Below are 13,094 nucleotides of genomic sequence, written 5' to 3' on the forward strand. Positions count from 1 at the left end.
AGGAGAAGCTCCTTAAATAGCAGTATAAATATAAATATAGATATCTAGATTTTATTCTTCTCACCCTACCAAAAAATACATTTAATCATTAAGTTAAGTCTACTTGACTTTTTTTTTTTTGGAGAATTGAAACTCTATTACTGAAGTTTGGAAGTGTTTGATCAATATTTTAATTTCTATTACTAAAAATTAAAAAAAAAAATTTAACCGTGCTAAATTATCTTAATTATCTACCATAAATTTTAGTTTTGAAAAAAAAAATTGATCTTACATTATAGTCTTCCACCATATAAGTTTGAGTAAATTTTTCGTTTTTTTTTATTAATTCTCTAATTATTCAATTTCAATGTTTTTATATTATTATTATTATTATTATTATGATAACTCACCCATTAGACTGATGATTTAGACTGCAACATGTGACATAATATATATAATTTGATAGTTATATGTGAAAAATAATATCCAGCGTTTAACAATATTAAATGGAATTTTAAAAAATATATATTTTATACTAAACCTTTAATCTTTTCTATCGTATGTTCTTCGCATAACTCACTACAAATACTATATGATATATTTTGTCCAAAAAAAAAATTGTACGATATATTTTATGTTTTTTTTTTTTTTAGGGTTTCATGTATACTATCTCATTCTAAACATTATAGGTTGTTTATTGATAGAGATAAATCCTAAAGCAGACGGATCCAATTAACGGAGTCAGTCATAAGTGACGAGGTCGCCAAAAGAGACGGTTTAGTTAGTCTACAGTCAAAGAATTGGTAGACGGACTCATAACCTGGATGGAAAGGCAGGGAGACGGATAGACTCTTTAAAGTGGATGGATCCAAGTGAGACAGTTTGCTAAAGCCACATGGCACCTACATGGCCTAAGTGGTCTCCAAGGATCTTAATATGAAAATGTCTTGCATTCTACGCACAATCATAATCAGAGGAATCCCTACAATGAATAAATCATACGAAATACGAGCATTAATGAGAATCTTCTCTACAAGAAAATTCTTTCTCCATCAAGAAACGGAGGTCAGCTCTATACTACTATAAAAACCCCCCAAAGCCCTCACAAATCAAGTTACGCATAATATACCCTAGCTCTAGCACTCTAGAGTGATAGAAAACTCTCTTTTTTAACTTAACATTTGGAGGGTTTTTGGCTGGTACCACACCGGTATTATCCACAAGGTTTTCTCTTTATTTGTGTTTCGCAAGTCACCGAGGGCACATGATTCGGCTCACTGAAGATTTTCAGCATCATCATTTACTTACCAGATTGCTACGGCTTACTATGTCACCCTCCCCCAAATTTAGAAATTAATCATATTAAATAATTTGCACTAGATGAAATCTATGATTAAAACTAACAATTCTATTTTATTTTATTTTTTTGGATAAAAGCATAAGAAATTTTATTAAAAATAGGAAAAAGCCAATCAAGTAAGTTGGAAATCTGCTATAGTGGCAAAAATCAAGAATCCAAATTACAATGATCAACTAGAACAAACCGAAAGAAACAAGAATAAGATGGCAAAACTAAACTCCATTCAAGGAGAGTACGGAAGAAGAAAGACTTCATATCATGGATAGACCGTTCACAATTCTTAAAGCATCTAGCATTTTACTCCCGCCATAAGCACCAAAACAAACAATGCATCACAAACTTCTAGAAATCTATATTTCAGTGTCTACCAAATTTTCCCTTCCAGGAAGCTAACAGTTCAATAACTTTACACAACATGACCCAATGGATACTAAACAAACAGAATATCAAACAAGAAGAAGGTGATCCACTGATTCCCAACACCTTTTACACATATAACACCAATCTAGCACTACAATATGCCTCTTCCGAACGTTATCTGTAGTTAAAATATTACCTTTAAGTAGCAATTCAAGAAAAGAATGCTACTCTAGGAGGAATCTTTGATTGTCACACCATTTTATAAGGAAAAGAATGGGCAGAAGAAGGGTATAAAGAGTGATAAAAACTTTGAAACTCAAAATCTCTTTTCATTGCTAGCTTCCAACAAACTTTGCTAGCACCAACTCCCCACACATCCATGGAATAAAGCATATCCAAAACAAAGCCAACGCTTCTAAATCCCAATCCTGCACTGAACAACGGAATAGGAAGTACCAATGAAGCCTCTAATCAAAGAAACACATAACTTTCCACACAGAAGACTCCCTTACCCACCTAGTACTATATGATGCTAGAAATACTCTTTAAGAGAACAATCCCTACACAGCTACACCATACATCCTCCCAAACCTTCACACTAGTACCATCACCCACATCATATTGAAAATTTTTTGAAAAATCCAACCAACCACTTCTAATTGATTTTCACATACTAAAACCATAGGTCCCTGACACCGGTTTTGTACACCCACCACCCGATTCGTCCCCATATTTTACCTCAATGACCCTCCTCCATAGACTATTATGATTATACTCTATTATTAAAATTCCAAATACAAATTTTATAGTTTATTTTAAAAAATATATTTTCATAATTTATTTTAAAAAAATAAATTCCTTTTGTTTTTTTAATCAGAGTATATATATTGAGTGTCATCATCACATATTCAGTTCTTCAAAAGGAAACAAAAAATTCCAGTGAAAATGAATTAAGATTTTTATCACTATGCGGTACAAGGTAAATTAATCACAATGGAAGAAATCCTAGAATAAGCAAAGATACGGTTCAGAAATTTCTAGTGATCGGCTGATTTTACAACTACAAGCTATGTATGTACATAATACTGTAATAGTATCTTCTTCTCGAGAGAAGTCAGTTGTTTATTTCGATACATTAAACCTAAAGCATGCCTCAAAACCAGTGAAAAAAGAACTATTCCCAGCTTACTATTCAATTGTACTTGTCTCTATTCCTCCACTTACTATACAAATTTGAATTCGGTACCTTGGTTATTCAGCCACCATCAATTTTCCAGAAGACGACTGTAATCACAGGAAGTTAACCACTACCAGCCAAGCCCACTAACTGAGCGACTGCATCTTTAAGGCGAGAAATGTGAGTCAAGAACTTGGCATTAAGTGCAATGGCACTGTGATTTTGCTGCCACTCAAAAAGACCATCATCAATGACCTTTAATCCGCTCTGCAGCAATTCCACTCCCTCACTAATGCCATCTGGAAGCTTCCTTTTCTTGTTGAGTTGCTTCTCCTCATCAATCACCATCCTTTCACATCTCATAGCGTTTGCATCAATTTCTGAAAACTTTCGAACCACTTCTTTCAGCATTAGACCATCCCTTACGAGCAACCCAAGCTGCTCAGAGCTTGGTGTAATTGTAAGAAGAGCCATTTCCTTCTCAAGAAATGCCTTCAATTCAGACATAAATCTCTCTTCATTTGCCTCATCTCCTGATAGATCATATGAAAGAGCTGCAGTCTGGGGCACAAATCTCCATAGTTGATTGCAAGAAGTGCGGGCAGCAAAATATCCAAATGCTGTTATTGCCAAATGAATTAACGCCCAATGCTTCTCTCTTAGTAGCATGTGATACAATTCCCAGACGGCGGAACACTTCGCACTTTCATCACTTTCAGTAATTTCCATGTGACCGAGTCCTGCCACAAAAAGAGCTAGATTTGGTTTGCACTGATACAATTGAGTATCTGAGGCTGTCAACCCTGAGATAAATAGGCTTTTAAGCCCCAAGATGACTTCTTCCATCTCAACAGCTGCATATAGATGCTTCATATTTGAGATGATTCCTAATGTTTCACTTAAAAGTTTACAGTAATGGTCCTTTGTTAGTTGATCCAAGGTATTTCTGTAGTTATGAATAATAGAACCTAGAAATTTCAGGGTCTTTGCGTCAATATTAGGCATACTGACCTGGCTACAGGATATGAAAAAACAATCATTAATTAATGAAAGAAAGCCTGAAATTAAGTTTAAAAAATCCATCCCAAGCAAGTAAGTAATGGAACTCAAAGCAATGCATGCAGGAGAAAATAATGACTTTGTGACCCAGAATTTATACAAATCATCTCAAAGCTTCTGGAAAATCTATTCAAATACTAACACTATTCATGAATTAAGAAAAATTTGAACACCAAAACTGGTAGTCCTAAAATTTGGGGCCTTTAAAAAAGTCTTGCTAATAAAGTCAAAATTCCCAAATGGTACTTGGTTATTATCACTGGACTAAAACATCTCATGCTCAAGCTTCAAGGAATTTGATTACTTACAGAGACTGCAAGGAGGCAGAAAGAGCAAAGACTGGAACCCCATATACACCAGAATTACAAGCTCTCATTGATTTGTCATCAAAACCCTCTAAGAAGCCAAAGTAATCAGTAAAGATTCTCTGAGTAGCAATACTTCTCATCCTATCTGAAAGCAAATTCAGTGGAAAGCCTTCCATGAAGAGGGCTACACACATAACTGATGATAATTGAGATCTGTTGTCACCAGCAATGGACTTGTAAACATGGTCAACAACAGATTGTGGACCATAAGTAAGAATCCTACTAATTGATCCTGCCATTTTTCTCATTGCAGAACCACTAACAAAAACTGATTCTGGAGATGCCACCAATTTCATTAAAGAGCAAATTTGATCAATAACACCTGTCACCAAACTTATCTCACCATAACGCACCATAAAACACCAAAGTTCCATCACAATCTCCCAGCAAAGAAAGTGAGGATGAAAGAAATTCTCAAGCAGGAAAGACTCAAGTTCCCCCCAAGCAGCACTTGAAGAGACCACAATCATGAAGGTTTCCAGTGCATGCAAAAGAGAAGAAAACATAGGTAGCCAATCTATTTCAGCTTGTTTTCCAGAACCATATAATTCAGGAATTTGCATGACAAGAATGGAGGAATATACCTCTTCATCAACTAATATGTCTAAGAACCATCCAAGCTTACTGGTCATTCCAAGTTTTAGATCTTCATCAAGATCGAGAGAATATTTCAGGAAATTAAGAAACAATGCAACTCGACCGAGCAACAGCGTTCTCTCCCCAGTCATGTCTTCACAAGTGACCGAAAAGATTTGATCCATTGAAGTTATTCTAGAATCACTACTTGAATCCCCATTGCTAGAGTTTGAGTGGCTTTTGCCAATGAACAACCAGTCCAGAATTCTTAATTTTAGCTCTGGTTTCACTTCAACTGAATTTAGCAAAGACTTGAGCAAATCCATGGACGTTTGCTCCAAAAGCTCTGTTATCACTTCACTGGCAGTTTTCATATGTTCTTCATTGCTCATTGAAATTTTTAATGTTAAGATTATCATAATGCAGTGTGTTATCTCCCGGTATACCAGATATGCTTGACTTGGATATAGAGAGGATATTTTTACTGCATTAATCAGGTAGAACTTTATGGGAACAAATATTCTTCTAGCTTCAGTTACAGAAATGGTTTCCTTAAGGGAAGTGTTCCAAGCTTTAGCTGCACACCTCAGGGACTCATTAACTAGTGAAAGAAGAGTAAGAATGATATCTGCCACGCTCACCTTTACTGCTAAAGTCTCCTTACCAAGCTGAAGCAAGCTTACCACACCTTTCCACGAAACATTAAGAATGGTAACTAAACTTCCACCATCATTAGCTGCAAGGATGCCCAACTCACACAATTTTTCTATTGCACATTTTGTTATGCTACTCACATGAGTCACATTACTAGTTGCTTCAAATTCCATGCAATTTTTATCTTTCTCTGGATTTCGATTACCATCACAGAACTCCCGATTTACAGCCTGAGAATACACTCTGCATAGCCTTATCACAGCATCAATGACCAACTGTGTAACTTTTACCACTTCTGAGCCAAATGAACCAATTATCTGCTTTAAAATGATAAAAAGACTTCCTTTAGTGAGAGATGCAAAGTAGGTTTTAAAAAAAAAAATTGGATATAAATAAACCATATTAATGAACTAGATTTTTAAGTAATTATTAAAATTCAGCCAAGAAAATTTCTTTACATCCGCTAAGGGAAGAAATGGGAGGGTCCCAGAAAGAAAAGGCTAAAGCAAAAATACACCCATATCGAGCTCTAAGATGTCTAAAGTAAACTATAAAATTGATGGTCAGCCAACTTAGAAAGTCCCTGAAAATTTTTAACCTGAAAATCCTATTTCAGTTATTTCTTGGACAAGTTCAAAACAATACATCTATTTTACAAGATACTTCCATGAGACTATGAATAGCAACTATCTTGTGAATTGTGATAATCTTCCAATGAACAGAGATTCATCATTGCATATACCCTATAACTATGGTCATTATGCACCACAAGGTGGAATGAAGAAAGAAATAACATACAGATGCTTTTAGTTTGAGTGAACTCATTTGACACTCATAATTCGTAAAACTTTTTCCTCCCTCCTCTCTCTCTCTCAACAAAGGTTTATCCTAATATTTTTAAAGTACCATATGTTTGCTTCAAATCTCAACCAAATTTTTTGCACCATGCCTTCTTTTCTTGAGCACCTACAGCATTACATTTCTTATAGGTGCAAGCATATATTTCCCACTCGACCAGATTCTTCAGAAAATATTCTTCTGGTTTTTTCCTCAACTGATCCTAGATCTTAATGCTAACTATAACTCTACAAATGCAATAGATTTTATTCTATCCTTTCTATTCTATCCAATTATCAGTCTCAAAATTCTCATTTGTCCATTTCATCCATACTGTTCTTGCTCTCTCTCTCTCACAAAAACTCTAGGCAACATCTTCGTCATATGCCTATTGCTTATGAATGGTCGATACATCATGGGCTTTGCAAGCCTAACATTCTCTCTTTCGATGGAAATTATTTAATATGGCTATGAAATTGGTCGTGATTATGGTATATGCTAAAAAAGAATAAAAAATAATACACTTTTTAAGGGATAAAACCATATCTAGTCTCCGTTTGGATACCACTTAAAAATGAAAATTATTTTACTATTCAGCTTATTTTTGGTACTATTCATGAATCCCACTGCACTTTTGGTACTTTTTTTGGGCCCCATTGTACTATTTCAACTCATTTTTACTTTTATCTACAGAACTTTCAGTAATATGTTTTCAGTTTCAGCAAAATAAGCGGCATCCAAACAGACCCCTAGTTCTTAAAGTTTACACTAATATCCAATTTGATCCCTAGATTTTAGAAAGTAGCAATTAACTCCTTAATTAATTTAAGCTATTTCAATTTCATCCTTATTCTAACCTGATTGCTGATGTATAAGTTAAGTGGCTCAATTACAATTGAAAAACTCATGGGTGGCATAAAATGCCATGTAAACAGCCTAGCCGAAATAGAATCCCCCAATAATTATTGAACCCATGACCACCCAAGACCCCTAGCGATCAAGAACCACCCCCAAGCCTGAACCCGGCCGTCACTATCAACGGTAATTCCTATCACCTCCACATTACTGCAGCACTCAAATAGAATTGAGGCCATGCGATCAATTTGAGGTATATTGGTTTGAAGATGGAATGAAGTCGGGTGAATTAGAGGAGAAATCGGTGTTGAGAGGGAGATGAGATCTAGTGAAGGGGAGTTGAGAGAGGTGAGAGACATGTTGCTATTGATATGTGTGTGGAAGTATGGAAAAACAGCTATGCGGCTACTTTATCTCAGCTATGCTGCTTATGCAGCTATTTATACCAGCTATGTTGTTAATAAAGAAGAGGATCCCAGATTACTCTAATACTTTTGCAGCATCCACTTATAGTCACTTCTTCACAAATGATAAGATAAATATCGTGTATTAATAAAATTATTTAGAGACATTAGCAGCTCCCTAAAATAAATATTACTAAAAAATTACCATCAAGGACATAGTGCATTAATTCAGTACCTTAACCTCTGATACTGAATCCTTTGTTACGTCTAACTGTTCCAAAATATATTTCTCCACTATATCCATCAAAGGTTTGTCATCTGAAACAGGGTATCTTGCCAAAGCCGAAAAGCTAGCAGCAGAGAAGCTCAACAAATCCAAAAGAAGCTGCAAAAGATGAGTTTAAGCTGTCAATGTTTCATACCAGTAAGGTTTTTTAGTTTTTTCAATGAGTCATGACAGGATTCAGCAAAGTTTCAAAAATCAAATGAAACATGTTGTCATCTAGAGATATGATACACTGAGAAAAATCTAATTAAGAAGAAAGGAATGTTGCCAATCATCCAATCAAACAACAACATTGAGAAAAGGGATTTTAGCCCATTCCAAAAAGAGTCAACCCCATAAAAAATCTGATCATTCGCTCCTTTAAAATAGTTAACATACCAAAGCAAGATTGCATTTCAAATATAAATGATTCTTTCTATAATATTAAATCTTACAAACAATTAGAGGCAAATGTTGAATAATAAAATTGATTTTTGCAAGAACTGGAAGAACAAAAACAAATATAAACAGTTAATGAAATACTAAAAGAAGAAAAAGATTAATAAATGTGTGTGTGTGTGTGTATTGAGAAACTATGATAGAACAGATAATCAATCAATCTTGATGGGACCTCAACCTTTTTACCTGGGTTAAATTCTGTATCTGTTTAGGATATTCAATGTGTTAAAGATTCTTACAGGAGATTAAAAAAATAAGAAAAGTATGAATTGCAAACGTTCTTTCTATAAAAATTAGATTTTTTATCTACGTCCATATACGATTTTTTTTTTTTTTTTGATAGGTATCTATGTCCATATATGCATTGTTTTCACTATTCAAGTTATATTAGAAAATAAATCATTTGACTCCTTAAAAACGTATCTATTTTTTACTATTTATAAATATATTTAAATCTTTTTGAATTGCAAGTATTCTTAAGAATCTATGTGGATGATATCCATCAATGTTAATGGGATGGCTTCTCATCATAATATATCCCATACCCAAAATCTAATTTCAAAACATCAACATGCATAATTGAGCAACATGCTCTTTTTTTTTCCTTTCTTTTCTTAAAAAAAATATTATAATTATATTCTTTGATCGATTAATATCAGGAATTTGTACAAAGAATACCAACAAGTAACACAGTTCAGAAAATTATATAATTGCATATGCAGACCTTGACTGTTGTAAAGAATTATAATTCAGATTTGACTATGCAGTATACAGTATACACCTTATTGTACCATATGATTACAACATGAGCAGAAATTTCAACATTAACAAAAGAATATCTCAAAAAAAATTTAACCGATTAAGTAAATTTTGTTTTCACATAATTTGACTTCATAGCTTAGTAAAATATGCAATCAAAAGACAAACAAATAGTACAGGAGCCAACTTTCTCAACAACTAACACAAAGACATTGGCAGCAAATATCCCCCGCAAAATGGGAGAAAAGTCTTTGAATACTACTTGGTTGAACGGATGATGATAAATAACAAAAATGGCACTTCTACTTGCATATTTTCAGAGAGAAGTTTTGCCCTCAATCACTGTTGAAGACAAATCCTCACTATAGAAAATCGATCAGGTTGACAGCCAAGCCAGACATAGGTTAAACAATCAAATGATTTACCATAAAGAAAATATGTAAGTCTTAGTCCATTTCAAGTGTTATTTACCTGAAAGAAAATGTTGTAATGCTCCTCTTCTTGAGATTCCTCAGTTGACATTAGGGTCATCTTTAAATGCTTTTTACACCATATGCTTGCCTAATTTATAATTCTCAAGTGATTAAATACCATATCATCCCAATAAGGTTAGGAGACTGATATACATGCATTTGTAAATGCACAGATATAATAAAAAATAGGAAAAAAAAAAGTACAGATGAACATTACTACCTTGGACCCCAGGGAAAGAAATTGTAATAAACAGCCAGATATATCTGTCTCTATATATTTTACAGCAACCTGTAAAATAGCTTTGTTTAACGTGCACTGAGACACGTCCAAACAAGTGAATTCCTCCCAGAATGCCAAGCTTGCCGTCAAGGTGAAAACAATGCACATCATAGAGAGGACTCATGTAATGACTGCTTGATAAATAAAAGTGATTGTGGGCTTTTTGTCATAAAACTCAAATATGCAGATGCAAAATTAGAAATTTTTGCAAACAACTATTCTTCTCTTCTTCTTTAAGAAAAAAGAGTTTGAATGAGAGCTCACATAAAGTACGTGCGCATTTCACATTATAAACATAATGACTTATAGGAGCAGCACAGAAAAGGCTTGTAAAATTCATTGATCTAGCACGCAAGTGACTTCAATCATTCCCAACCACACAGATAGCTAAACAAGAAGATTTGCATAGTTTCTGCTGACAATATAAATTTTTAAATACTCATAATAAGTAATTCCTGGAACTAATTACAATATTGTCACTATCACCATACTACATGTAGGGGAAGTGGGCTTTTTGGGTAAGGCCCCTTCAGAACGATTATAAAATTTATACTTTGAAACTTTCTCACAAGTCATTGTTTGCCAAATATAATCAAACATTCAAACAATCTGAACAAACTGTACCCTCCCTCTCTACCAAATTAGATTTCGAGTTATAATGCAATGTGCCCGAAGAAATTCTAACAAAAGAGAAATGAGTAACTCACAATTAATTCACAATAAGTTAAAACAAAAACTGGAAAATATAAAAAGAGGAAGTCCCACTTCAACATGGCACCACTAAAAACTCAATAATTAACCATTGGCCAATTATAGATCATATATAGCTTATTTTTTTCATATGGATGAATTGACAATATGCACAAATTTTTTCTTGCTTTACATGCAATAAAACAAATGGAATTAGTTAAGAAGATAATAACATCAATGGGCATTGGATTGGATACTGTGAGACATTCCACAACGGAAACCAAATCGGATTGATCTGATATTTCCAAGTTCCCAAGCTTCTTAACTAGTTCAACACGACTTTCCACAACCTGTAATAAACAATATCTGAGTGATTAGATTTTATCAAATAATGCAAAATGCATAGCACTGAGTTTACTTCAAAGTTTACTTCAAACTAATAGGATTACAAAAACTCATACTAATTATATATCAAAAGTAAAATATTGACAGCAAAATTCTTAAAAATAAATGAAAAGTTTAAATCAAATTTCCACTACATTCCTCAACAGTTCTTTTTTTTTTTTTTTTAACTGTTTTCTTACATTTTCTCAACAACCAAACAGAAAGCCCTTTTTTTTTTTTTTGGCCAAACCATGAATCAACTAAAACTAAGGCATAATAATCCTAATTTTATGAATTTGCAGCTAAAATAACAGTTTAAGCTATTTCAAAACATTTACAAAAAACAAAGAAATGAAATAATTTTCAAACCCTAACACAATTTGCAAACATTTTACAGATTGTAAAGATAAAAAGCGATAATGAGAAGCTAAAATTTGAAAAATGGAGGATTGGAATTGAAGTTGGAAGCTTTGAAAGAAGCTTACATCCGAAGATTTGATGGCTTCTAGTACACTCTGTAGCTCTTCGTTCGAGCTCTTCTTCTCCATCTCCCTCTCTCTCTCTCTCTCTCTCTCTCTCTCTCTCCGATTTTCTTTTCTTTTGGCACGCTTTCCCGCCTTAAAACAAAGCTAAAATAGAAGTGACTATTGGATCTATATATTATAGCCAAGGACTAATATAAAATGAATCAAATATAAATGGTCAAAATGATAAATTTTGAAATGCAAAGGATTGAAATGAAATTAATACAACTCTATGCTTTAGTCTTAATTTTATTTCAATTTCAAACTTATCAATAAACTAAATCATGTTTAAATTTGATTCATTTTCTTATTAAAAGATTCTCATATTTATTCACAAGCTCATTGATTAGTTTTTTTATCTTCATAAAAATAACAAATGCCATGATTGATATTTTAACCATTTGACGACTTCAAAAAAAAAATATTTTTACCATTTCACAAATATGTTAATAATTAATTAATAAATAGTAATTTGAGTTTTTTTTTTTTTTTTTAAACTTATAGTAATTTGAGTTAATTATATAGAATGCATTGGTTTATACAAATTAGATTTACCAAATTTTTGTTGTTAAAAATTATTATGAAAAAATTGATTATTTATATTATCAATAAATTACAAATAAAATTTTGATATCCTATTAACTTATTTACAAATTTACACAGTTTAGAATTAAGTCTATATAAATACTCTATTATTAAGTTTAAGTTTGATTCATTTAATAGTTGAGCTTAAACTTGTACTTAAGCTTGACCCATTTTCTAAATAAACTAATAGAAACATTTTTTTTTTTTTTTGTAGAGTTAAGAGCTTATTATTAAAAAAACAAATCGATTGATTTTACAATTATTCTATTTGTAATCAAGTGATATTATAATTCGCAGCAAATAATCAAATTTACTCTTGATATATTGTTATAATTTATGATTTAACATCCTTAACCTTTACAGTAAAAATACATTGGGCGATTGACTACAAATCCATTTTGTTAGAATGAGAATGCAGAAGGGAATTCTAATTAGAATTCTCATTTTGGCTTTTTTAAAAATAAATAAATGAGAGAGAGAGATGCAAAATGCATTCTTCAAAAATTATATTGCACAAAATTCAAAAAATTAAACAAACACCATGAATCTACAAAATACATTCCAATGCCTAGAAATTTAAGAAATGCAGTATTCGTAGAGATACCAAACAGCTGGCTCGATGGATTTGGGATCTAAGGCCATAATTTAAAACTAGGTTTTTTTATTATTTAAATTAAATTATTAGCTTAACCTCAAAAAAAAATTAATTTATTAGCTTTCAATTTAATATTTGTTGCAATATTACATGTACTGTACAGCTCCTCTTGGAGCATAGACTGAGACACTAGTGTTAGATTTTCTCTGCTACAAGCAAGTGGTGGCTATAAAAATCCTAGTGAATTTGAGAGATTATGTGTTCAAAATATCTAGTTTTATTATGATTAGCTATTAGTATTTTGTATTTAGATCTGAAATTTTATAGCATTTATCTTCTTCTATTATGATTTCTACTTTGTAAGTGTGGGTTTCTTGTCTTCTGCAATTATAAAACAAATCTATGATTGTGAATCATAAGCACAAGAGTTTTCTACAACCAGAACTATTGA

The 13,094-nt window shown here is 32.5% G+C and overlaps 1 protein-coding gene across 2 annotated transcripts; it reads right to left on the bottom strand.

The window, feature by feature from the left end:
* Window positions 1-2,633: 2,633 nt before the first annotated feature.
* LOC142633929 (uncharacterized) lies at window positions 2,634-11,544 on the bottom strand. 2 transcript variants are annotated; one of them, XM_075808191.1, is made up of 6 exons: window positions 11,425-11,544; window positions 9,806-10,905; window positions 9,584-9,673; window positions 7,865-8,014; window positions 4,244-5,850; window positions 2,634-3,891 (listed from the first exon to the last, which is right to left on the bottom strand). In XM_075808191.1, the coding sequence occupies exons 2-6, from the start codon at window positions 9,974-9,976 to the stop codon at window positions 3,000-3,002; spliced, it is 2,910 nt and encodes a 969-aa protein (XP_075664306.1). In that variant the 5' UTR covers window positions 9,977-10,905; window positions 11,425-11,544; the 3' UTR covers window positions 2,634-2,999. The 2 variants fall into 2 exon arrangements, with proteins under 2 accessions (XP_075664306.1, XP_075664305.1); XM_075808190.1 differs by having other exon boundaries at window positions 4,244-5,853.
* Between the last annotated feature and the right edge of the window lie 1,550 nt (window positions 11,545-13,094).

This window comes from Castanea sativa, chromosome 5, assembly GCF_040712315.1.
Source record: "Castanea sativa cultivar Marrone di Chiusa Pesio chromosome 5, ASM4071231v1".
In the NCBI taxonomy this organism is placed as follows: Eukaryota; Viridiplantae; Streptophyta; class Magnoliopsida; order Fagales; family Fagaceae; genus Castanea; species Castanea sativa.